This window comes from Triticum urartu, chromosome 7A, assembly GCF_056163025.1.
Source record: "Triticum urartu cultivar PI428250 chromosome 7A, HENAU_Tu73, whole genome shotgun sequence".
In the NCBI taxonomy this organism is placed as follows: Eukaryota; Viridiplantae; Streptophyta; class Magnoliopsida; order Poales; family Poaceae; genus Triticum; species Triticum urartu.
The window spans coordinates 473,219,504-473,246,078 of record NC_141879.1 but is presented as its reverse complement, the minus strand read 5'-3'; the positions used below and the strand labels follow the sequence as shown (position 1 = coordinate 473,246,078).

The following is a 26,575-nucleotide window of genomic DNA, read 5'->3' as shown; positions in this document are numbered from 1 at the left end:
TCTGGCGGGATTGGGCTGCTTTGAGGTTATCTCGAATGACTTTGCACATTTCTTCTGCCTCTGTGATTAAGTCATTACCCAAAAGCTGACGTTCACCGGTTTCAGACCAGTTGAGAGGGGTACGGCACTTCCTGCCATACAGAATTTCAAATGGGGCCTTGCCCGAACATGCTTGAAAACTGTTGTTGTAGGAGAATTCAGCATAAGGAAGACAATCCTCCCACTTCATGCTGAAAGAGATCACACAAGCCCTGAGGATATCTTCAAGAATCTGGTTGACACGCTCGACTTGACCGCTAGTTTGAGGATGGAAAGCTGTGCTGAAGCGGATGTTGGTGCCCATGGCCTTCTGAAAAGAATCCCAAAAGTTGGATGTAAAGATGCTACCATGGTCTGAAGAGATCACTTGAGGAATACCATGCAGAGAGACAATTCGAGAGGTATAGAGTTCCGCCAATTGAGCGGAAGTGATCGACTCTTTGATAGGCAGAAAGTGAGCCACTTTGGTGAGTTTGTCAATGACAACGAATATAGCATCATTGCCACGCTTGGACTTTGGAAACCCAGTCACGAAGTCCATCTCAATGTGGTCAAACTTCCATTCTGGAATGGCAAGAGGTTGGAGGAGACCTGCTAGCCTTTGGTGTTCTGCCTTCACTCTTCTGCAGACATCACATTCATTCACGAATTGAGCGATCTCACGCTTCATTCGAGTCCACCAATAAGCTTGCTTAAGGTCCTGATACATCTTCATGCTCCCAGGGTGGATGGAGAGGAGAGAATTGTGAGCCTCGTTCATGACCACTTTACGGAGGTCACCTTTGGGTACAACAATACGATCCTCGAAGAAAAGAGTGTCCTTGTCATCAAGGCGGTAGCACTTGTACTTGGGTTGACTCTTGGCAATCCCAATCTTCACCTTTTTCACCATAGCATCAAGAAGCTGGGCTTGGCGAATCTGGTCTTCTAAGGTAGGAGAGACTTGAAGGTTGGCGAGGAAACCTTGAGGAACAACTTGCAGATTAAGTTTGTGGAAAGCTTCACAAAGCTCGGGTTGATAAGGCTTGAGAATCAGACTGTTGCAGTAAGCTTTCCTTCTCAATGCGTCAGCAATCACATTGGCCTTGCCTGGAGTATACTCAATACTCGGATTATACTCTTGAATCATTTCGACCCATCGAGTTTGCCTGAGGTTGAGATTAGGCTGAGTGAAGATGTACTTGAGACTCTTGTGATCAATGAAAATGTCCATTTTTCTTCCCAATAGAAGATGTCTCCAAGTTAAAAGAGCATGCACAACTGCCGCCAACTCGAGATCATGAGTGGGGTAGTTCTTCTCATTAGGCTTCAACTGACGAGATGTATAAGCAACAACTTTCTTCTCTTGCATCAATACTGTGCCAAGACCTTGGAGAGAGGCATCACAAAAGACCTCGTACGGCTTGGATTCATCAGGCAGAGTCAGAACTGGAGCAGTGATCAATTTCTCTTTCAAAGTGTTAAAAGCAATGTCACACTCCGGAGACCAAACGTACTTGACGTGCTTCTGGAGAAGATTAGAGAGAGGCTTCGCGATCTTAGAGAAGTTTTCAACGAATCTTCGGCAATAGCTTGCGAGACCGAGGAAGCTACGGAGTTGCTTCACGTTCTGAGGAGGTTCCCAATTCACAATTGCAGACACCTTCTCAGGATTCACGGCAATGCCCTTGGTAGAGATGATATGACCAAGATAAAGAACCTCATCAAGCCAAAATTCACACTTGGAGAACTTGGCGTAGAACTTGTGTTCTCTGAGCTTATCAAGAACCAAACGCAAGTGCTTGGCATGATCTTCCTTGTTCTTGGAGAAAACCAGAATGTCGTCGAGATAGACCAAAACGAAGTCATTGGTGTAGGCGTTGAAGATGAAGTTCATCATGTGAGAGAACGTCGGAGGAGCGTTGACGAGACCAAAAGACATGACAGTGTATTCATATGAACCAAAGCTTGTCCTGAAAGCCGTCTTGGGAATATCTTGCTCACGGATTCGAATCTGATGATAACCCATACAGAGATCAAGCTTGGAGAATACTCGAGCACCTTTGAGTTCTTCGAACAGCTCATTGATGTTGGGAAGTGGGTATTTGTTCTTGATGGTCTTCTTGTTCACTGGACGGTAATCAACACAAAGTCGGTCCGTTCCATCCTTCTTCTTCACAAAAAGAACACCACAACCCCACGGAGAAGAACTAGGCCGGATGAGACCCATTTTTTCTTGAATATCGAGTTGCTTCTTCAGCTCCTTCAACTCTTCAGGTCCGAGCTTGTAAGGACGTTTGCACACAGGTTCTGTGCCAGGCTCAAGATCAATAACGAATTCAACTGGCCGGTGCGGAGGCATTCCTGGAAGCTCTTCTGGAAAGACGTCTTGATATTCGCAAACGACTGGAATTTGAGAGATAGCATCCAATTCACCCTTCTCATTGAGAGAAAATAGACGGATGGTATCATCATGAGCGGCAAAGACAATTACATCCTCAGACGAATGAGTCAATTGAATCTGCCTGGCTGCACAATCAAGTTGAGCCTTGTGCTTAGAAAGCCAATCCATTCCGAGAATAAGATCAATATCCGAGTTACCAAGAACCATTGGGGAAGAAAGGAACTTGTAGTCACCCAAGGTGATAGTAACATCTGGCACCTCCAGACTTGCACTCAAACGTTTGCCAGGAGAAACGATATCCATTTGTTTACCCAAATGAGAAGAAACAAACTCATGCTTGGTAAAAATGGCTTTGACATGAAACAATGCGATGCACCCGTGTCAAAAAGAACTCTTGCAGGAATATCATTAACAGGAAGGTTACCCATGATGACATCTGAAGAATCTTCTGCCTGAGCTGCATTCATCAAATTGACCTTGGCGTGCTTGGGGTTATGCTTGACCACAGCTGTACTTGCCGATCTGACAGGAGGAGGAGGAGGAGGAAGACGCCTCTGGTTGAAACACTTGTTGGCATAGTGACCCTTCTGTTGGCACTTGTTGCATGTGACCTCTGAAAGCGGACGGTGATACGGAGCACTCGATCTTGGAGCTTGAGACGAAGTCTTGTTCTGAAAGCCAGGGTTGGGTGGGTGGGAAGAACCACTGCCACCTTTACTCTTCTGCTGATACGGCTGACGAAACGGAGGAGGAGGAAGCCAATACTTCTGCTGCTTGGCCACTTGAGTAGAGGAAGAAGGAGTAACGTCTCTGACTCGCTTCTTGGAAGCATCACACCTCAACTGAGTAGCCTCTTGCCTCAGTGCCATGTTGTAGAACTCATCGTACCTCAAGGGCTCTAAGAGAACAAGAGCTAGCTGAATTTCTTCTCTGAGACCACCCCTGAACTGGTATATCATGCTCTTCTCATCAGGGACGTCCTGCTTGGCAAAGCGGGCGAGCTTCTGGAACAACTTGTTGTAGTCATAGACAGACAAAGAGCCTTGCTTCAGATTGCGGAATTCCTCACGCTTGCTTTCAACCACGCTCTGAGGAATATGATGAGCTCGGAAATCTCGACGGAAATCATCCCAAGTTATAACACGTCCACCTCTGGAATCCTTGTACTGCTGGAACCATTCTGCAGCTTGATCTTTGAGTTGGAAGGAAGCGAACTTAACAAAGTCCTCAGGCCTGACGTTACTACACTCGAAATGCTTGCACAGATCCACAAGCCAATCGTCAGCATCGGTTGCCTCAACACAATTGCTGAAAGTCTTTGGCCCGTTAGCAAGGAACTGGTTGAGTGTAGCAAAGTGATTCTGATTGCTGCCTTGATTCCCTTGGTTGCCTTGATTGCGCTCTTGAAGAATTTGCATGATCAACTGTGTGTTTGCGTTGGTTGCGGCCATCACAGCTTGCCATGCCTCCGGAGGAGGTGGAGGTGGTGGCGGATCAGGATTCGGAGTCGTGCGCGTTGGAGGAGCCATCCTGAAGAGGTTGACCACCATTAGCACATTGACAGACAAATATTGAAGTTGAATCCAACGGAATGAAAATTGCAACATATAGTCTTCACATCCGAACAAAATGAACGAATGCATTCCTCTTGAAATGGTCACATATCCATAAATTGAGAAGCCACGTAGAATTAAGGTAGAGAAATAAATCAACAAGGTACGGATCAAGAACGAATAATTGGTAAGAAATCTCAATCTCAAACCAATATCCGTGGAAGAAGAACTAGAGCTACTAGAATTCCCACCTATGAAACTCTCGAACCTTTCCGGTTATGCAATCAGGTATTGGGGATACAGGGGAAGCATAATATCTCACCCAAACTAGCAAATCCTACATCCAGCTGTATCCATCCTTCAACACATAACCAAGAAACCTTCGGAAACCATCTACCTCAACCTTCGAAAAGCATCCGTTATACAAGTTATGGCGATACTCCCGAACTCCCGCCCCAGTACTGGGTGGCGTCGAGGTTATCTCACCAACGAACTGCATAAAAGAGATTTTTGATGTCGGTGTACTAAACTCAGGTATTCCAGAACTACAACGATAAAATTATGATGACAACACCTCAGAGCTCAACTCCCCGGGACACTTCCACTAAACCCCTGACAGGAGGCACCAAGACAATGTTCTCATCATAAAACCATCGGAACGATTCCAAGATACCCGCGTGATCCTAAAAAAATTTTAGTGAAATTTGAAAAGAGAAGAGTCAAAACTCTACGTCAGGATGCCTTACCAGAACGATGAGGAGACTGGGAAGTAAAAAGAATTCCTAATCTCTCCGATATATAATTCCTAAAAGACTCAAAATATTTTTCTAGACACAACTCGGCTGCTAAAAACGATCAAGCAATGGGGCTCCTAAGGTCGGGGAAGGCTCTGATACCAACTTGTCACACCCTCGATGCGACTATAGCTCCCACGTGTCGAGGCATGACTTAGAGACATAATCGCATTGAAGGCATATGTCGCAAGTTAGGCAATCTTCACAAACATCCCATGTAATATAATAATAAAAGGGGAGATAACATAGTTGGCTTACACTCGCCACGTCAATCAAGTACATAAATAACATTACATCAACCAAACACTCATGGCCCGACTACGGCGCCAAAATAAAAGAGAACCCAACATGCGACAACGGTCCCGTTCACCCCCAACTGGGCACCACTACTGATCATCGGGAAAGGAAACATAGTATCGTTGAGAGTCCTCGTCGAACTCCCACTTGAGCTCATACGCGTCTCCTGGAGCGGAATCATCAGGCCCTGCATCTGGTGTAATAGTAATCTGTGAGCCACAGGGACTCAGCAATCTCGCACCCTCGCGATCAAGACTATTTAAGCTTATAGGTAAGGCAAGGTAAATATATGTGGAGCTGCAGCCAGCGAGTAGCAAGGATGGTGGCTAACTTATTCGCAAAAGAGAGCGAGAAGAGGAGGCAAAGCACGAGCGAGAAACTAGAGAGCAACCTGCGCAAACATTACTCCAACACCGTGTCCACTTCCCGGACTCCGCCGAGAAGAGGCCATCACGGTAACACACTCAGTTGATTCATTTTAATTAAGTTAAGGTTCAAGTTATCCACAACCGGACATTAACAAATTCCCATCTGCCCATAACCGCGGGCACGGCTTTCGAAAGTTCAGTCCCTGCAGGGGAGTCCCAACTTAGCCCATGACAAGCTCTCACGGTCAACGAAGGAATAGACCTCCTCCCAAGACGTTCCGATCAGACTCGGTATCTCGGTTACTCAAGACACTTCGACAGGTTAAAACAAGACCAGCAACACCGCCCGAATGTGCCGACAAATCCCGATAGGAGCTGCACATATCTCGTTCTCAGGGCAAACTCAGATAGGTCAAGCTACGAGTAAAACCAACCCTCAAGTTTCCCCGAGGTGGCCCCGCAGGCTGCCCGGTTCGGACCAGCACTCAGAGGGAGCACTGGCCCGGGGGGGTTAAAATAAGATGACCCTTGGGCTCCGGTAACCCAAGGGAAAAAGAGGCTAGGTGGCGAATGGTAAAACCAAGGTTGGGCATTGCTGGAAAAGCTTTAATCAAGGCGAACTATCAAGGGGTTCCCATTATAACCCAACCGCGTAAGGAATGCAAAATCCGGGAACATAACACCGATATGACGGAAACTAGGGCGGCAAGAGTGGAACAAAACACTAGGCGAGAGGCCGAGCCTTCCACCCTTTCCCAAGTATATAGATGCATTAAGATAACAAGATAATATAATGATATCCCAACAAGTAAATAAATGTTCCAACAAGGAACGGCCTTCAATCTTCACCTGCAACTAGCAATGCTATAAGAGGGGCTGAGCAAAGCGGTAACATAGCCAATCAACGGTTTGCTAGGACATGGTGGGTTAGAGGTTTGACATGGCAATTTGGGAGGCTTGCAAGCAAGTGGTAGGCATCGTAGCATTGGCATAGCAAAAGAGCGAGCAAACTAGCATAGCAAAGATAGTAGTGATTTCGAGGGTATGATCATCTTGCCTGCATAGTTGTCAGAGTTGACTGGATCCTCGAAAGCAAACTCAATGGGCTCCTCGTTAGTGAACTCGTCTCCCAGTTCTACCCAAACAAGACAAACAAGCAACAAGGATACAATCAACCACGTGCAAGACCAAGCAATATGATGCAATGATGATATGTTATGCGGAATGCGATGCGGGATGCAAAATGCAAGATATGACAGGAAATGCATGAACCTGGACTCAACTTGGAAATCCAAGTGTGCCACTGGAAAGATGAGACGAAATCGCTTGAAAATGATATAAAGAACGCCGGAATCAGAGTTGCGGTTTGGAAATGGCAAGCGATTTAAATATGACACCGGCCTGCGATTTACAGCAAGTAGCCAACTAAATGCAATGAGATGAACATGCTACAGCAACCAAACATGACAACAAAATACATGGCAGGGATGCACACAAGATGCTTAACAAAAGTCTAGCACTGAGCTACGGCTAATTCATCCATTGACAGGTTCAAACAAGCATGGCAAAAATGCATATGGCAAACAGATCTCAGACTTAGTGAAATCAACACTTGTCTGGAATTTCAGATCAGGTAGCCCTCTTCGGAGCAACAAAACTACATGCTACAGGACCTGAACATGGCAAAGTAAAGCATGACATGGAGCTACTCAAAGAGCTTAACAAAAGTCCCTTAGTGACCTTGAGCCAAAAGGGATCAGAAAATACAATTGTAAGCATGTGAACATAGCAAAAACATAATCAGTTTTCACTTAGTGAAAACTGGAGCAAGCTGAAATATAACTCAAGTAGGCATGTTTACGAGCTCGATGCACTCACTACGGTGCAAGTCATGGCAAGACAAGCATACATATATCAAGAAGGCACAAAATTCAAGCTAGACATGGCAAGAACAATAGCATAGCATGCATGGATCAACTACAACATCATCGGCAAAATTGCAAACAAGTTGACAATCTGCCCAGATTCACAAAGTAGCAGAAGTAGAGCTCTATTGACTCAAGCTAGGGTGCTCCATAATTGCAAACAAAGACATGGATGGATAGAGAACTACAAGATTAACAAAACATCCTTACTGATCATCCTCAAAAGAGGCACGGATCACTAGGAAACAACAAGAACATATGGCATCATGAGATAAAAAGCTCCAGGACTTGGTGAAATTACTAAGTCCCTGAAAACAGAATTAGCAAGTGCACCACTTTGCAAGCTTGCACAAGTCACCACACACATCACAAAAATACATGGGTTGCACCTCTGGAAAGATGACAAAACCCTTAACAAAACACATGTAGAGCATCAGGGCATATCATGCACACATTAATCATGGCAAAAATGACAAAAACCTAAATGGAGTAGCAGATCTGACAATTAACTCAAGTAGCCCTCTTCTAACAGCATTTCGGGCATCAAGATGAACTCAAATGAAAATGATGCAATGGATCGAAATGATGTACTCTCTGAGATGAACATTTTGATATGCTATATGCATGAATCGAAGCTGCGGATGCAAAGTTACGAGGCTATGAAGAAGGGCACATGGATCTGGAATTCTGGGACTTAGACAAAAAAATCAACCTCTAGGGTTACTGTTCACGGATCTGGATCGGATCTCGCGAAGGCACTGTAGCACGGCGGCGTGGAAGCCGAGGGACGACGGTGCCGGAGTTGGAGGTCGTCGGCGAGGTGGAAGCGGCGCGGGGCGGCGGTCGGAGGGCGCGGTGGAGGCGGCGCGGGGCGGCGGTCGGAGGCGGTCGGGGCGGCGCGGCCGCGGCGACGAGGTGGCGGTTGGGGCGGCCGGCGACGACGAAGAACGGCGGCGGCGGCGAGCTCCCATGGCAGAGCGCGGCCGGCTCGGGAGGAGAAGGGTGCGCGGCGCGCGGCTCCTCTGGCCCGTGCGCGGGCGCGGGCGGGCCGGCCACGGGCCGCGGCGGGCTCCGACGGCGGCGGTGGAGAGAGAGGGAGGCGGCGAATGGGAGGCTGCCACGTGGCGGCGGACACGTCCGTCGGCAGGGAAAGTGTCCGGCGGCGCGCGAGGTGGATTTTAGGGTTTCGGACGAGGGAGGATCCGGATTTCGGGGAAGGGGTCTTTAAATAGGCATAGAGGGAGTTAGGAGAGTCCAAATGAGGTGCGGTTTTCGGCCACGCGATCGTGATTGAACGCTCTAGATGATGGAGCAGAGTTAGGTGGGTTTTGGGCCAAATTGAAGGGGTGTTGGGCTGCAACACACACGAGGCTTTTTCGGTCCCTCGGTTAACCGTCGGAGTATCAAACGAAGTCCAAATTGTACGAAACTTGACAGGCGGTCTACCGGTAGTAAACCAAGGCCGCTTGTCAAGTCTCGGTCCAATCCGAAAATGTTTAATCCCCACACACGAAAGAAAGCTAGAAATGACCACCGGAGGAGAACGAAGCGCCGGAATGCAAAACGGACAACGGGGAAAATGCTTGAATGCATGAGATGAACACGTATGCAAATGCAATGCACAAGATGACATGATATGAGATGCATGACAACGATAACAACACACGGAGACAAAAACCCGAACCCGAGAAAATAAATTAACTTAACGCCGGAAACGGCAAGAGTTGGAGTACAAATTGGGAAAGTTACATCCGGGGTGTTACATTGACGCCCAAACACAAATCATTTTAAAGTTTCGGATTCTCCACTTGGTTCTACCTCACTTGTCAATTCTAGGCTCCTAGCTAGCTTGTGCCAAGATATGCACATTTTGTTTGTCATGTGCACTAGCTAGCGGGCAAGCAAGTGTGCACATGTTTTCATCTTGCGTTGGTACACACCTTTAACTATGTGTTGCATAGAGAGTCATCGTCTTTGGCAAGAAGTTTTGCAAAAGATAAAATGAACTAGATTCATTTAGTTGTCACCTAAAGAGATGGTAACAAATATATCTATACAGGTGTTCAAAAAAATCTACATAGACATGCCCTCCCCTGACCGCGGTGTATTCCCTACCTTCCAGCAGTATTCCCTCTAATGCCACTGTGGCCAGGCGACACCTCATTCTAGCCACGGGCAAACTCTTCCTGTACTTCAACCTCGATATCGACGAAGAGCATCGCCTAAATTTCCAAAACCTTGTGGGGGGTCACGGTCGCCAGTGGCCATGGACGCACACGCATGGGCGCTAGGCAGAACCACGATGGTGTACAAGCACGAGGGCAGAAGATTTTCTCTTTTTTCTTAGGGCATCTCTCGGTAGGCTTGTGTCATCACCTAGCTTTTAAAGCTTTGCTCCACTTGATCAGGACGTATTTCCCTCAAAAAAACTTTTTCCTCTAAAAAATTTTTTGAGGGACAAACCATTATGACTAGCTTTATTAAATTAAAGGATAATTACATCGTTTGCAAGTTCTGGGATCATCCAAACCAAAGGGTCCTCAGTCCAAGAACAAGACAGTTTATTCAAATAACTATGCTTAGCTAGCTCATGAGCAACGCCATTAGCTTTCCTATCATCAGTGCTTCCTATTATCAGTGCTTAAACTTGACCTTCCCTAATAGACTTGTAGTACTCCCTCTGTAAACATATATAAAAGCGTTTAGATCACTACTTTAATGATCTAAATGCTCTTATATTTCTTTACGGAGGGAGTATCTAGAGACTCGGCATAAATGGTCGCCGCTGGTCCCACCATTGAGTAGTGCCGGTGCAAAAGTTAATCACCTCCATCGAGTCTCATTCGGCCTCAACAGTGTTGAAACCAAGAGAGTTGGCAAGAACTAGCCCATCTCTCATCGCCATGGCTTCTGTGGTACAAGCATCTGCAGCAAATGGAACAAATGAACATTGTGGCGCCAGAAAATTTCCTCTATGATCACGGATAACTGCTGCTGTAGCTCCACTTCCCTCGTCAATATGAAAGGCCGCATATACATTCAGTTTCACAGATCTGACTTCAGGCTTTGTCCATTTTGCTTCTGGTTCAGTCCCACTAACTTTTTTCAGTCGCCAGGATAGAAGTAGCATTGCGTCCCAGGTGGTGAACAATTCCTTCGTGAGTAATCTGGCGTCGAAGCCACCAAAGGTACCAGCATGTCGCCGCAATTGTTTCTCGTACCCCTATTGCATCAGTGCCCGGCATCACTCCCTGCGGACCTCGTAGGGGAGTTTCCAATAGTTCAGAACCTGATATATCTGTCCCATCGGCTTCAGTTATCAGAACCTGATATATCTATCTCAGAGCATGATTGGTTTAACTGTTGTAAACAAGTACGTGAATGGGCAAAACCGTGCTTTAAGATTAAGCAAATTACGAGGTATATGTAACCATGCCCTCTCCATCAAATCAAATGAAAATGCTCCATCCATTCTGAAAGCAGGAGCAGAGAAGGGTGGTACACAAAACAAAAGAACAAAAGACATTATCTCAACCAGATCACAGGTGGGCCCGGTTCCACCTATACAATACCCAAGGAGTTAAGATAGATCAACATTTGGTTCACCGGTACGAGTTGTGTCAAGTTATTTCCCCTATAATAAAAGGATCATTAACATTGGCTGGGCTGTCATCATCTGTTCTGTGAATGCTTCCTACAATAACATCATTAGTAAAGAGCCCCTCTTTCTCTATCAGCATGAAGGATCGTGCATGTGAGTTAGACATGTAGATTTTCTGTATATGAGGCCCTTGATGGCATAATCATAAGCTCTGAAAGATACCCAAACTCTGGCCGTGAAGAGATTAGAGATCATGCTGCTAGCAAAAAAAGAAAAAACTAACTGTGTGGCAGTATGAACCATTCTGATTCTGAGAACACAGAATAGTATTTAGGTTGCTTTTGTCAAATGAAGTGGGATTATTAGCTTGTTAAAATTAGGGATATCGGTCAGAATGTACGGCCATATGAACAACATTTGTGTACGTATGAAAATGCAGCGATTCCATTGCAGACTCCCTGGCTTCACAGTGTATTGCATATATACATACCCAAGGGAAACTTTCAATTTTTTACAGCATATACTGGCGAGGCCTATTTTAGTAGGACGGAATGATCTGATTAAACCCACGCAGATTTCTAATCCTTCACCAAAGGATCGTATCCTCTCCAGGTTAGGCAAGACAAAGGATCAACCAAACGGTGTGTGCCTGCGAAATAATGGGATGGAAATCATCACTACAATATCAAGCGATTCACTTGATTTGTCCTATTCTATGATACCTAGAGATTCACTTTACCTTGCTGCTGGCAGCTAACGCAGAACAATATCAAGACCTTCCAAGGCTTTTTGATCCTCTACCTCCTCCGGCTAAAATTTGCTCAAGACGGTGCAGATCAGCTGTTGCAGCGAACTTAATCACTGCCTTTGCAGTTTGCTGGCTCCTAGATCATAGAAAAGACCATCAGTACTATCAAAACATTATGCTTCTCCCTACCCATCAAATGATGTTGATGTGCAAGTCTCAAGGGCAGACCTCTCCAAATCAGAATCATCTTCATCAAGTGATGTGATATTTTCTTTAGTAAATGACAATGGGCCGGCCATGTATATGCTCATCATAGGCTGAAAGCCTCCTTCCCATATATAATACATTCTACAGCTTCACCAACTCTTAAATCACCGCATGGCTTACAGTTCATGACATTACTTCTAGGGTGACTGGAGCCTATGAAGAAACCATACCATTGCAAAATCTTTAAGAAGTTAACATGGTCTGAGAAGAGCATCGACCAAAAGCTTCACTGCACTTCATTTCCTCTCTAATAAAGGGATCAGTACCTGTCATGTGGTCAAACAAGCCACGATGCATACCATGCTTAAGCAATCATCTTGCCAGCTAGGCATGTATCATATTCCAGTTCTAGCAAGGAATGACTTGGGACCATAATAGGCTTCAACATACTGATTAATGCTCTAACTTTAGATGGCTCTGGCAAAAAGTTTGCTAATGTATAAGTGTTTGAGGTCAATTTTAAGTGATCGGTATTGTTTGTCCTCATTGTCATCAGCTTCTTTGCAGATCACTCCCCAAATAAGGGAGTCCACTAAAGTTCCAAATATACAGTCATTGTAGAGTTTCAAGCTGGGAAAAGAGATAAAAATACCCGGTGCGTTAATACAAAAATAATTTCCAGCTAGTAGTTCAATGTGAGCATGCATGCAAAAAAAATTATCCTATGTTATAAGATGTGGTAGTATCAGTTTGTAAATCAATATGTTACCTCTGGAAACCTTGGCCTTAACAGGAAGATGGTCCAAGAGGAACCAACTATTATCCACCAAAAGCTTCGCTGCTTTTCACTTCCTCACTACTAGACGAATCAGTATCCGTTATGCGGTCAGACAAGTCACAATGTGCACCATGATTTAAGCCATCATCTTGCTCAACTAGGCATATGTCATATTCTGATTCTAGCAAGGAATGGCTTGGAACCATAGTTAAATCCATCATACTCATCAATGATCTAACTTTAGCTAGCTCTGGCCAACATTTTGCTGATATATACGTGTTTGAGATCAATTTGTAGTGACCAGGATTGTTTGTCCTCATTGCCAGCAGCTTCTTTGCAGTTCGTTTGCCAATTTCTGTATTACCATGGATCAGGCAAGCCTCAATAAGAGTCGCTAACATTGCAGCAGTTGGCTGGAACGGCATCTTGTCAATTATCTCCTCGGACACCTTCAGCAAACCTTCACGGCTGTACAAATCAACCATGCAAGAAAAATGCTCCACTCTTAGTGCAATACCAAACACAGCAAACATATTGGCAAATAGTAGCTGCCCTTGAGTGACCAGTCCAGAGTAGCTACATGCTGAAAGAACAGCAACCATGGTTACATGGTCGGGCTCTATACTGTTGGCGATCATTTCATCAAAGAGCTTCAGTGATAGATGGCCCTCTCTTTGCATTCCATATCCCAAAATCAATGAAGTGTAGGCATGCTTGTCTCGACATTCCATCTGATCAAATACTATCCGTGAAGCTCTCATGTGTCTAGACTTTGAGTACATGTCGACAAGTGAGTTTTGCAATAATTTAGAACCACCCAATCCATGTCTAAGGATGTAGCAGTGCAGCTCCCTTCCATGACAGAGGTGTCCAAACCGAGCAACAACGGAGAGCATTGTCAAGACAGTAACATCATTGGGACAGACACCTGAGCCAATCATCTCTCTGAAGAGCAAAGAAGCTTCCTCAACCTGGTCCATGAATGCAAATCCTGCTAACAATGAATTCCAAGCTGTGATGCTCCGAATTGAGTACACTGTAAACAGAAGTACAGCAGAGCTCATCATCCTGCATCTTGAATACATTGTTATCAACGAGTTTACCACACACTCGAGCCTGTCGAAGTATAGACGAACAGCCACCCCATGCAACTCCCTGCCAATCCTCAGATACCCACTCTTAGCACACGCCTTGAGGCCAATCAGCACGCTCACAGAGTCCACCCCTGGCCCGTGGCGATTCCTCGTCTGAGACAACAACCTGATCACTTCATCATAGTTCCCTGCCTTCAAATTCCCTGCTGCAACTGCATTCCACGTCACAATGTTTTCCCCAGGAACCCGCTGAAGCAGCTGAAACGCCTCGGCCCACATCCCCGCCGATGCATAGCCAGACACCATTGTGTTCCAGCTGACAACATCCCTGACAGACATTTCATCAAACACCCTCCGCGCATCCTCTAGCTCCCCGCACTTGACATACATCCCGACCAAAGCGTTCCAGACATACATGTCCAGATCATATCTACTCCTCCGAATACGGTGGTCAATTTTGCGGCCAATGGTGACCTCTCCGAGCTCGCCGCAAGCGCGCAGCAGAGACGGATACGTGTACCTGTCGGCGTCCACGCCCAGCGCCAGCATCCTGTCATACGCCATGACCACGTCTTTCCACAGCCTGTCGCCGGCGTAGCTCCATATGAGCAGGTTCCAGGGGAAAGCTCGCGCCTTCCCAGCCGCCTGCTCGACGGCAGAACGCGCGGCCGGGATGTCGCCGACGGCTATGTACAAGGAGGCGATCCTGGGGAGGACGGAAGGATGCGCGCCCAGGCCGAGCGTGAATGCGCGCGCATGGACCTGCTCGCCGGGGCGGAGCGCGCGGTGCGCGGCGCAGGAGAAGAGGATGGAGGCGAGGGAGGAGGGGGAGAAGGACGAGGCGGGCGGCGGCGGCGGTTCTTGGGCAGGTGCGGCGTTTCTCCAAACGGGTGGGAGACAGCGCTGGATGCGGAGGAGTTGCTGCCTGGAGAGCGAGGCGGCGGCGGCGGCGCAGGTGGGAGAAGGGCGCATCAAACGGCCGCCGCTCTCGCCGTCGCATCACACCGCGGCGGCGGCGGCGAAGCTGGTGGGGAGCGAGAGCGAGAGGCTAATGGTAGGAGGAGGCTCTCGGCGTCTGGGCGCGCCAATGTTTCGTCCGGGGTTTACCATGAGTGCACGCCAAGAGAAATCGGTCACTTATTTTGGAACGTCCGATTCGCATCCAACGTCCCGGATTACCCGCCCAGACAGCACGCAAAATTGTTGATTTTTTTTTTGAAACTGGATTGAAAGGCAAGACAATGGAAGGGAGAGAGAGAGAGAGAGGCAGCAGACACAGAAGTATAATTTGATTATATTTCTCTTGGCACCTACCAAAACACAGGTGTAAGAATCATCAATCCTCAAGAGGGTGGGTACTCATCTCTGAGATATACAATTGGTGACTGTGTGGGCAACAAATTTTTCCAGCGAATATCTTTCTTGCTAAACTTGGCGAAAATCTCTACATGAGTGAAGAGCAGGCCTTCTTCTTCTTCTTGCTGCCAGGAACTACCAGTCCACTGGCGCAATGGTGTGGGAGCTGCCGGCAGAACAAACCTCTCCGCTCGACGGGGGCGTAAAAATAAGGGGATCATACACTACTTTCCATTGCCGAAGCCATCAAGAATGCCGAGCCGAGCTTCGCGGCGCTATGACCTGCCATTATGGGCAGCGTACAGCAGCGACTCTGACTGGTCTCTCTCGGCGTGCTTGCCCTTTCCCTTGTCCAGACGAGCCCTTCGCACGGCTTGCTGGATTTGCCGCTCGTGCTCTTTAAGGATCTCTTCCATGTTTACCCCAGGAGGCATCAATGGTCCTGAGTACTGGATTCGGTTCTTCCTCGTGCCATTCACCTGAAATTATCAGCATGTTACACTACTGACTGAAAAGAATATATAGACGGGAAATTATCAGCCACATTATTTGCAGAACATCCACTACGAAGTCTAGACCCAATAAGAACCAACCAGAAATGCTAATGAATGGATTTTTCGGATTTTATTGAAACTAATCACGGCTCTTAAAGGCTAGGGTCATGCTTTGCTTTGCTCTCTACAAATGTTATGAATTAAGACCAGCTAAAGCTAATTAGAAGAATTAAGTAACTCACCCCTGTAGGCTCCTTATCTGCCACCACTTCATCCTTCCGATGGGAAGATGACGGTCTTTCTTGGAATTGATGCGATTGCGACCATTTGGGTTTGTCAGACTGGTCGGCAGCAGCGAGTTGACTGTATCTTGAACTCGACCGATGCTCTCTTAAATACTGTTTCCTGGCGCTGTCCCCAAGGTTAGACAGCTTACCAGTATTGCCTCGCTGCCCAGTTGCAGTAGATGGGTTAGACATCTCAGCAGCAGCAATCTGAGAGGTGTAGAATCTCTGGCCGTTTGGATCTGTGCCACTTGATCGACCCAAAGTGGAGGATGAACGACCAGCATTCATCAAAGGAACACGGCGAGCATGACCATTGTCTACTACCAGAGGATCCATTGGAAAGCCGGTAACACCATCCTCCTTTGGAGTAAACTTATTACTACTGCTTTTAGGATTAACCGGAACTCGCCGTTGCTGCAAAGCCATGAAACAAGAGAGATTTGAGTAATATGAAACGGCAAACTGTTCATATGTAGCAGTATGACATCAGATTAGTTGTCATATATACAGTATAGTTGCCTCTGGAGCTGGAAACAATGTGTGTGCATTACAGATTGGTTGCTGCATGGTTAGTTGGTTACAATAAAACAGTTGTGTAAATTAACTTCCAAACAAATAGAGAAGCAATTGCATTGCATCCCGATAATGAATCATGTATATAATGCATTCACCGAACTGCTAGCATCGGGTATTGAATGGCATGTTTCAAAGCTCAAAAGTGCAGATTGTGGCACCAGAAAAAAAATCACTGAGGAGACCCTTGGTATGCCAATTATCAGACTATACTAAGATCGGATTAATTCTGCAAAATACCTGTAAATCGATAGTGCCATTTTGTGCTGCAAGTTGCTTCCTGCGTCCAGTTTCAGATTCATGTCCTTTGGCTGCAGCTGCTCTTTGCCTGTGGACCAAAACGGATATAATTAGTTAAATACAGAAATGCCAATGATAAAACCCATCTGTCGAAATTGCAGATTGCATAATATTTGTCTTAGGTTCTATAGAGAATATTACCTCCTAGCTTCTTCATCTCGAAGCTTAGCGTCATATTCCTTACTTGGAGGATATTTCGGCAGACTTGATGGATCACAAGCATAAGGCTTCGTTGTAAAGAACTGTTGTATAATGTACAAGTACAGATTACAAACCAGAAGTTAAGGGCAGTCACTTCAGATATACAGAGGCAACCAAATCAGTTATCAACTAATCCCATAAAGTGAAAAGGCTAATATAAAATAGCATCTCTTAAGTTTTAATATTAAGATCAAAAGATATTGTTCACTTTTGAAAATCAGTGTCTCAAATTCACAATATATGAGCTGAAAATAACACAGAAGTCCATATTTTCAGGGGACTTATTCACATTTGCCACAACTCTTACTTGTATCCTGCCATTACTTTTCAGGGGTTGTTTGGATACTGGGATTTTACAAAACCAGTTTGGCCTACACTCGTTTTCGGTTACAACAAACTAAAACTATGTTTGGTTAACATAACAAATCCAAGGATAAGTAAATCTTGGTTTTACTAAAACTGAAAAACTGAGTTTATGGAAAAACGACAATTAGACGTTTTTTGACGTTTTTCTATAAACGAGTTCATCATCCGCCGCTGGCGACCGGCATACAGCGCAGCTGGCCTGCGTGTTGCCGTCACCGACGAGTCCTTTCCCAGCAACAACTCATCAACGCATACCGCACCACCCGCGGCCCTCGCCGTCGACGTTGCCGCCGGCCGCCGCCGTCACCGTCGAACACTGGTCCTGCCCCAACGACAACTGATCTCGCGTCGCTCGCGACCGTCGCCATCGTCGGACCATCGTCATCGCCGTCGACCATCGGTCCTTCCCCGGCGAGCCCTCATCCCGCATCACCGGCGGCCGCCGCCAACTCGCCATCACAGTCGACCATTGATCCCTCTCGCGTCTTCCTCGCCGATGGCGGTCTCTTATAAATTTGATCTTGAGTTAGTGTGGCAGCAAAAGATTCCTTGTATGCTCGTTCTTGTTCTTGAATGATTGGTCATTCTCATTACTGTCACTCATGCAAACGATTCACGTGTGAGCATTCAGATTGCTTTTGATGATGGATGGGTATGGCAGGAAGGACTAGTAGTAATTTGGCTGTTAACATGATCTTGTGCTCAAGCAGGCTGGCTTCCTCAAGACCACAACGGTGCATCTTCGTCGGTCCTCACCTTCACCGCTGCCCAAGGAACCATCACCGGCGATGATGTCGACCAACCCGGCCAACTGCAGCGCTACTCTCTCTTCGGCCGCGACAATGATGGACCCCATCCAGGAAGTATGACGAGAGTGCCGGCATCGAAACTGGACGCATTCATCTCTTACGGGGCGGCGATGGCGCAGCCTCGTGTTTAAACATGTTTTATCATCCAAACAAGGTTTTGTGTATACTTGTTCCTAACTGAATTATTGGTAAAACTAGTTTTCTGAAAGAAAAAAATCCAACTAAAACGTGTTTTGTTAAAACTAGGCGTTAATCCTACTTATCCAAACAACCACTTAGAGCTACTCACTACTCACTCTTCTGTTAACCTTATTTGCAGTTGCCACTGCTCCTTTTCCATCCAACTTGCAGTTAGTGAGATATTAAAGGACCAAAATGCCCATGGACATTCTGTCCGATGCTTCTTCCTTCTAAGCCACTTTACCTCCTCCATCCCCTCTCTCCACTACAGAGATCTGGCATTTCATCCCTCTCTCCCTCTACCTCCACCTTGTGGCCGGCATGTCCAGCTCGTGTCAACATTGGGCTCATGTTCCCACCAAAGCACACAATCGCCATATGGGGCCAACTGGCAAGATCCGGACGGCCCTCCAGCTCAAAGAGTCGAGCTGAGCCTCATCCCTGCAAACAACAGGGACTGGGAGCTCAAGTGTGGCAAAGCTTGCGTCGGTGTTTGGGCCGCCTTACCGGCTGACTCCGTCCAACACGACAAGGTGAACTTGGAGGCCACGTCTCACGCGGAGGAGGCTGAGCGACAGCAGCAGGCATGACCCTATGCATGATCTGCTTGATTGATTGTACAGAAGAGAGAGAGAGACCAAGATATGATCATTTGTTTTGTTTAACTATAAAACGTTTTGCCTGTAATTATTGCAGCTCAAGATGGCTTCTAAATTGGCATGCAACTTATACTTAACATGTATCCTTGATGGTCCTTTTCCAAATGGGGTGGGTGCCCTAAGTTCAGCAATTCCATTCCAAGGAGCTGCATGCAGGCCACCATTGTGTCATCCTGTAGCAACTAGCAAGGGAGGTTCACTACTGCATCTAGGCTGATGGGAGAGACGAATCAGAGGAGATATCGAATAGGAAGAAGCCAGGAGGAAGAATATGACATGTGGGACCATCAAACGGTGCTTATGGGCATTGTGCAACCCTCAAAAGGTGCTAATGGGTGTTGACCGAATCAGAAACAGAGCTGCATGACAAATGTACATCTAACAGGAGAGTAGCAAAAGTCAGCAACCCTGAAAAGTAGAGGTAGAATGCACGTATGAGGTTGTACTAGTTGTAAATGTACTCACTATTTTCAGATCCACCAAATGGCACGCCAATTATGTTTATATGTGATTGCAAGGACATAAAGCACTTTTAGCTAACATTTTATACATATCTGACCATAGATTCTCTTTATGACAGGCAATACAGCAGCCATATAATGGATCAATGAATGTAAGGGCAGACAGAACTTACTTCACTTTCAAGGGCAGAAGCCGCAGTACCCCTATTATCAGGTTCTACAGCAAGTAAACGGTCCAGAAGTGACAAAGCTGAAGGAGGGAAGTCCTTATATACATCATTCACACAACGACGATACGGATGTTGTGGTTTGAAGATGGTAGCACGTGATAACTTCAAATTAGCCCAGAACTCCTCTGATGGTGAACCACAAAGCTTGAATATTTTGTGCAACTGTTCCACCTGAAAGAGTTTAGACAACAAAAATTGCCCTTAAGTGTCATAAAGTTAACAACATAGATTCACAGAACTATTCAAGACTAACGTAAGTACACAAGTAGGATTAATCCAAAGAAGCAACAGTCTTGAGTTTGAGCAAATTATGACTGCGGCAGTAGTCAAACAGTACCTCAGTTCGTCCTGGCATGATAGGCTTCCCTGACAGCAATTCCGCAAGGATGCAACCAGCACTCCAGAGATCAACCGTGGCACCATAGTTAGTAGCACCCAACAAAAGTTCCGGGGGCCGGTACCATAAAGTTACAACACGACTTGTCAAATTCTGCTTTTGGTTCGGATTAAAGAATGTAGCTAGACCAAAATCTGCTATTTTGAGGGCACCATTATTGTCAAGCAGAAGATTAGCACCCTTTATATCCCGATGCAAAACACCACGACTATGACAGTGACCAAGTCCAGACAGTAGCTGGTGCATGTAACACTTGACCTGAATGGGTCATTTTCCGAAGTCAGCATGGAATGAAAACTAAAGGCACAATAGAAAACCTTTGAATGGAGATCAAAGAAAATGTCCAGAAGGAAAACCTGAGCCTCTGTGAATTTTATGCCAGGTGTAGCAGCAAGCCCCGCAAGATCATGCTCCATGTATTCGAACACGAGATACAAGCTACTAGACATGCGTGATGTCACCAAACCTTCGAGCTTAATAACATTTGGATTATCAAGTCTTCTTAAGATGTGAATTTCCCTCGCCATAAATCGAACACTCTCAGGATCCATATTGGCAAATCTAACTTTCTTAAGTGCCACAATTTTTCCATTCTCAAGATCGCGTGCTTTGTAAACGCTGCTGTAGGTACCTTGCCCTATCTGAAATATTTAAAAGGCGAGGGTGAGAAAAAGCGTAGTAGCACAGAATCAGCAGTTCTAATCAATCAGATTGCTTTAAAGGACTAGGAGCTGCGTGTGGGCTCTATTTTTCTACCTGCACCACGATATTGAGAATGATATTCCAAAGCTTATGGGATCTAGATGTATTTACACTATTACAACTGACAGAATGCCCTATGCCATTAGAAAATGTTCAAGCGCTTTGAAACATTCACACTAAATCACACCTAAACACAATTCAGAACATAGATGGCTAATGAAGGTCTTGAAAAGAGAAACAAGATGATGAATTTGTGGTAAGGATGAACCTTGTCCAACTTCTCGAAGGACTCTGCCTTGCGAGGCTGCCACCCACGGACCGCCTCTGTTGCCACCTCCGTGAGCCACCTCGGCCAGCCAGCCGCCACATGCTCCCCCACCACTCCATTCGGCACATCTATGATCCTTGGCTTCACCTCACCCCTGATGCCACCACTCCTTGGTTCTTGCTCTGCCACGCCATTCGGAGCACGCCTGCGATTCACAGGGGCAGCAACCGCCCTCTCCACATCGACGACGCTAGCGGCAGTTGCGGCCACTTCCTCTGGCAGCGGCACCACTGCATCGACCACCAGCGCAGGGGGCTTCCGAATCAGCCTGGCCGTGCTGGCATCTTTGGCAACACGGTGCCCCACGCTCGAGGACGTGGCTGCCACAACTCCCCCTTCTTCTTCATCCTCCTCCAAGTCCTCGTGCCTCTTGCTGGAGTTGTAACTAACCAGACGCCTCAGCGAGTTGCTGGATGGGCGGCGGCGAGGCTTCCCCTCGCCGCCACACTCGTCGCCGCCATGGAATTGCTTCGAACTGACGCATCCCATGGGACAAGGATCCCGGCAGGAAACCCTACTCCAAGAGAATCAAGACGACGACTTGAAGAGACTTTCTCCCGCATCAGGCCCTCATTGCTCCCCGAATTGGAGCGCCAATCCGGGCTCCTCCGCAGATCCAAATCAGAAGGCAGACACTCGGGAGCCGGAGGAACTCCCCCTCCGCTCCAGCAACTTCCGAATCAGGGAGCGCGCGGCCAGGAACCGGCGCCAACGACGACTGGAACTGAGACTCCACAACTGCAACCGAAATCGGGATCTTCTTGGAGCACTCGAGTGGAAGCGGCGCGAGTTGGGCAGGGCAGGGACGAACCGGGGCGGGGAATCCGGGGTGGGCTGGGATCAAAATCGAACCTTGCCGCCGGAAAACCGCAACGCGTCGCCCCGCAGATCTCCCTCCCTCCCAACCTCTCTCCTTCCCGAGTGCTGGCCTTTTTCTTGGGTCCTTTTGTTTGGTCTGTTGCAAGTACCCGGTCTTCTGCTTCCCTTCCCTTCTCTTTTCTGGTTGGTGAAAAAAGGGAGAGGGCAGAGGGAGAGAAATTGTCAGCGAGAGGGAGGGAGGGAGACGTTAGTTCCTGTTTTATTTTATTTTTATGTGAAGAAAGAAATTGGGAATCAAGGGCGCAGACAGTTTTTGGAAAATCGGGAAACTCGAATCTCTATTCAATTGCTTAGCCATGTGATCTTTGATTCCCTATGGTTCTGTCAAACTTAGCCGTGTCAAAAGCATCCAAGAACATTGGGAGGAAATTAGAAGAAGTCAACAGATGAATAGCACACGTACACCTATGGTGAGGAGGGCGTGATTAGAGATATGATAAATTAGTGGTAGCTGTGAAGAAAAGAAGTGACAAGCTGTATATAGCGAGAGAAATCAAAGTTGGTTCAAGGTTCAATTATTTTGTTGCAAGGTCGAGTCCACGTGCTAACTTTGTGATTAATTACCTACTTGATTTTTGTGAAACGGTTTTGTTTTTCTCATTAATAACGTACGAGACAGCTAGACCCAAGTATATTGTATTTGCCATCAAAAAGTAGTATAAGAGCATCTACACATGGACGTCTTAAACAAGCCTCAAACGCCCGGAAGGCCCGCCTGGTCACTGACTGATCACTACTCCCTCCGTTCTAAAATAGATGAACCAACTTCGTACTAAAGTTAGTATAAAGTTGAGTCATCTATTTTGAAACGGAGGGAGTAAAATCTGGCCCAGATGGGCGCCTCAACCGGGCCTCAAACGCCCGGGTTGTCTAGTGCCCCTTATATCCAGTCCAAATATAAGGCGGATATGAGTCTGCCCGGGCGCGTCCGTTACGTCAAACCCGGCCCACCCCGACCCCATAAATATCCCCAATCCTAAAACCTTAGCTCACTCCACTCTTGATTCATCTCTTTTCTTCCCTCCGATTTCTCCGATTCGATCCACTCCTGCGACTGTCGCAACCATGTCGAGCGCCGGTAGTCGCTCCTCCTCCGACTACGACAAGGAGTTGGCCCTCCGCATTGCCCTCGAGAAGTCGAAGGTGGACATGGGTGGCAGTTCCCGACCGGCCGCCTCGCCTCTCCCCGCCGGCGCAGGCTCCTTCCAGCCCATGTTTGGCTCCGCGCGGGGCTGGGGAGTCCATGCCTCCCCCACGCCATCCTCTGCCCCCATCGTCTGCTGCTCCCCCCACGTCAGCAGTGGTGGGTGCTTGTGCCCGCCTAGCCGGCCGGGACACGCACACCAAAGTCAGAGGCGTGTGTCGCCAGCCGCGAGAGGCAGCGGGCAAGGGATAGGGACGCGGCGGAGAGCTCTGTCCTCCGCCGCTGCGGGTTATCGACGGAGCCCGATGAGAACGAGTGGCTCCTCGCATGGGTCTACCGCCGGTCGCTTACAATTGCGGAGACGGATGCTCGGCAGCTCCGCGGGAAGAATGTGAACGCTCTCCAGCTTGCCATCGAGCAATCCGAGTGCGAGCCAAGGAGAAGGCGACGAAGGCTGCTTGGCTGGCAAAGCTCAAGCGCCAGTAGGACATGGCCGTCCGGCGCCTCAAGGGCCTCATCATCATCTCCTCCAGTGACGACGACGGCGGGGGCTCCTCGTCTAACGAATCAGACGATCCTCCACCAGCCGCCGACAGCTCTGGCGACTGGAAAGTGAAGGGTTGGCCCGAAAGTGGTGAAGATCTGCTTCTTTAATTAAATTTTAAGTTTTAGATGTAGTCGTTGGGAAAAGAACGTGTTGGGATCATGATCGTTACCGTCACCGAGTTGCAGCGGAAGAAGAACGTGTCGGTGTAGATCATACTTGGAGTCCCTCAAACCGTCGATGAACGATCCCTCGTACCGCCCATGAACGATCCCTCGAACCGAAGACCGAAAGCACGGCCTCTCTACTTGGTTGCAAACATGCAGCCTTCACGATCCAGCAGCGCTTCATCGTCCAGAGCTAATCGCCATCGGATATTTAGAGGAAGGATAATAGAACCACACTGGACTTCTAATTTTGAGGACAAGAAGATTAGCCAAGCTCTAATCAGTGAACTAGGACAAACTAGGACAATAACTAGAAGAAGTAGAGGAGGCTCCAAAACTTGTATATAGGTGACGTTTGAGCAACCCCAAAGCCCATCGTACGGTAAGAAGTGACCATGATGCTCGAGCAGTATCAGACATTAACACTATGTGTTATTACAATTGAATGCAGATGATATTAACTCAATTCATAACAAATAAGATTGGGTCATCGTTCTTCTAACATCATAATCTCAATATTGTTTTAGGATCATCATTACACTTAATGATATCCTAAGATCTGAAAAACATGATAACCAACAATACTTGAGCTAGCTAGTCTTAGAGGTGAGACTAGGAACCTTTTATTTACCGTTTATCATTCCACAAGTGCATATGAGTTTTCCACTGAATCGCATATTCCAAGATCATAGTAGTTATAACATAGAATATAAACTCTTAATTATGAATATGAAAATATAATAATACAAATATTATTGTCTCTAGGGCATATTTCCAACAGTCTCCCACTTGCACTAGAGTCAATAATCTAGTTTACATAGTCTCTTTAACACCTATGGCTATCTGGTGTTGCTCATGCTTTGCTCGTGGTAGAGCCTTCGTCATCGGGTCTAACACATTCAAATCCGTGTGAATCTTGAGAATCTTCAGATAGCCCTTCTCAACATATTGTTGAACAATGTGATACTTGCGTTCAATGTGTCTGGTCTTCATGTGTGATCTTGGTTCCTTTGCTTGAGCAAGGGCACCACTATTATCACAATAGAGAGCCATTGGATTCATCACACTTGGGACAACACCAATTTCTTCAAGAAACATCTTGATCCAGAATGCCTCCTTTGAAGCTTCCGAAGCTGCAATATACTCTGCTTCTGTCGTAGAATCCACATCAGTGTTCTCTTTGAAACTCTTCCAAACGACCGCACCACCATTAACTATAAAAGCATAACCTGATTGAGATTTATAGTCATCTATGTCAGCTATGAAGCTAGCATCGGTTTAACCATTTACAACGAGTTCTTCATCTCCTCCATAAACAAGGAGCATATCATTTGTTCTTCTCAGGTACTTACGAATATTCTTTACTATTATCCAGTGAGACACTCCTAGATCACTGTGGTATCTGCTACTAACACTTAGTGCATACGAAACATCTAGTCTTGTACAAATCATGGCATACATAATGGAGCCAATAGCAGAGGCATATGGTACTCCACTTATTTGCACTCGTTCATCAACTGTCTTTGGACATTGATTTTTGCTAAGTGTTATGCCATGTGACATTGGGAGAAATCCTTCCTTTGCATTCTCCATTTTTAAACCTTTTTAAAACCTTATCAATGTACGTGCTTTGGCTTAGTGCTATTAGATGTATTGATATATCTCTATGCTAGATCTTTATACCCAATATATATGCAGCTTCACCTAAGTCTTTCGTTGAAAACACACTCTTCAGTTAGTCCTTTATTGTGCCAAGATATTTAGTATCATTCCCAATCAATAATATGTCATCTACATATAATATTAGCAATGCTACATAGCTCCCGCTAAACTTCTTGTATACACAAGCTTCTTCATCATTTTTAATGAAGCCAAACTCTTTTACAACTTCATCAAAACATTGATTCTAGCTCCTTGATGCTTGCTTCAAACCATAGATTGACCTTTGAAGCTTGCATACCTTTCTAGCATCCTTCGGAACAACAAAATCTTCTGGTTGTATCATGTATACATCTTCATTTAGATTACCATTTAGGAAAGCAGTTTTGACATCCATCTACCATATCTCATAATTGAAATATGTAGCTATAACCATCATAATCCGTACAGACTTTAGCATTGCTACCGGAGAGAAAGTTTCGTCATAATCAACTCCATCAACTTGCGAAAATCCTTTTGCAACTAGCCTTGCTTTATAGATGGTGGGATTACCATCGGGATCTATTTTTCTCTTGAAGATCCATTTACATTGTATGGGTTTTACTCCTTCTGGAGGATCAACCAAGTTCCAAACTTGATTCTCATACATGGACTCCATTTCAGATTGCATAGCTTTGAGCCATTCTTTTGAGTTGGGCGTCGCCATCGCTTTCTTGTAATGTGCAGGTTCATCTTCCTCTAAGATGAATATTTCATTGTCAGACCGTTTAGGAGGCTCATCTTCCTCTAAGATGAATATGTCATTGTCAGACTGTTCAGGAGGTTCGATAACTCTTCCTAACCTATGCGGTTCAGTTACAGTCTTAACTAGAGTTTCTACAACTGGTGTAGTAATTTCCGGTTCAGTCATGTAGACAGTTTCTGGAATAGATTTTGTTTCGCTAGTCCTCACTTTCGGAGATTCAACAATCTCATCGAGCTGTATTGTCCTCCCACTTACTTCTTTAGTGAGAAACTCCTTCTCGAGAAAGTGTCCGTTCTTAGCGGCAAAC

General features: G+C 46.4%; 1 protein-coding gene and 2 pseudogenes across 4 annotated transcripts; 1 reads left to right on the top strand and 2 right to left on the bottom strand.

Annotated features, from left to right (window-relative positions):
• Positions 1-11,386: 11,386 nt before the first annotated feature.
• LOC147960014 (pentatricopeptide repeat-containing protein At1g71490 pseudogene) lies at positions 11,387-14,917 on the bottom strand (annotated as a pseudogene). Of its 3 annotated transcripts, XR_015610511.1 has the most exons (5): positions 12,685-14,917; positions 12,242-12,545; positions 11,937-12,128; positions 11,700-11,844; positions 11,387-11,609 (listed from the first exon to the last, which is right to left on the bottom strand). The product of XR_015610511.1 is annotated as a pentatricopeptide repeat-containing protein At1g71490 pseudogene, transcript variant X2 (transcript). The 3 variants fall into 3 exon arrangements; XR_015610510.1 differs by having other exon boundaries at positions 11,937-12,545; XR_015610512.1 differs by lacking the exons at positions 11,937-12,128; positions 12,242-12,545.
• A 148-nt stretch (positions 14,918-15,065) lies between these two features.
• Positions 15,066-22,128, bottom strand: LOC125520187 (putative serine/threonine-protein kinase At1g54610). Its single transcript, XM_048685026.2, has 8 exons — positions 21,071-22,128; positions 20,457-20,741; positions 20,041-20,358; positions 19,647-19,874; positions 16,939-17,039; positions 16,738-16,825; positions 15,880-16,338; positions 15,066-15,622 (listed from the first exon to the last, which is right to left on the bottom strand). Exons 1-8 carry the CDS (start codon positions 21,617-21,619, stop codon positions 15,419-15,421), a joined length of 2,232 nt encoding a protein of 743 aa, XP_048540983.2. The 5' UTR covers positions 21,620-22,128; the 3' UTR covers positions 15,066-15,418.
• Positions 22,129-23,074: 946 nt separating this feature from the next.
• LOC147960013 (NAC domain-containing protein 75 pseudogene) overlaps positions 23,075-26,575 on the top strand; it is a 187,524-nt pseudogene continuing 184,023 nt past the window's right edge.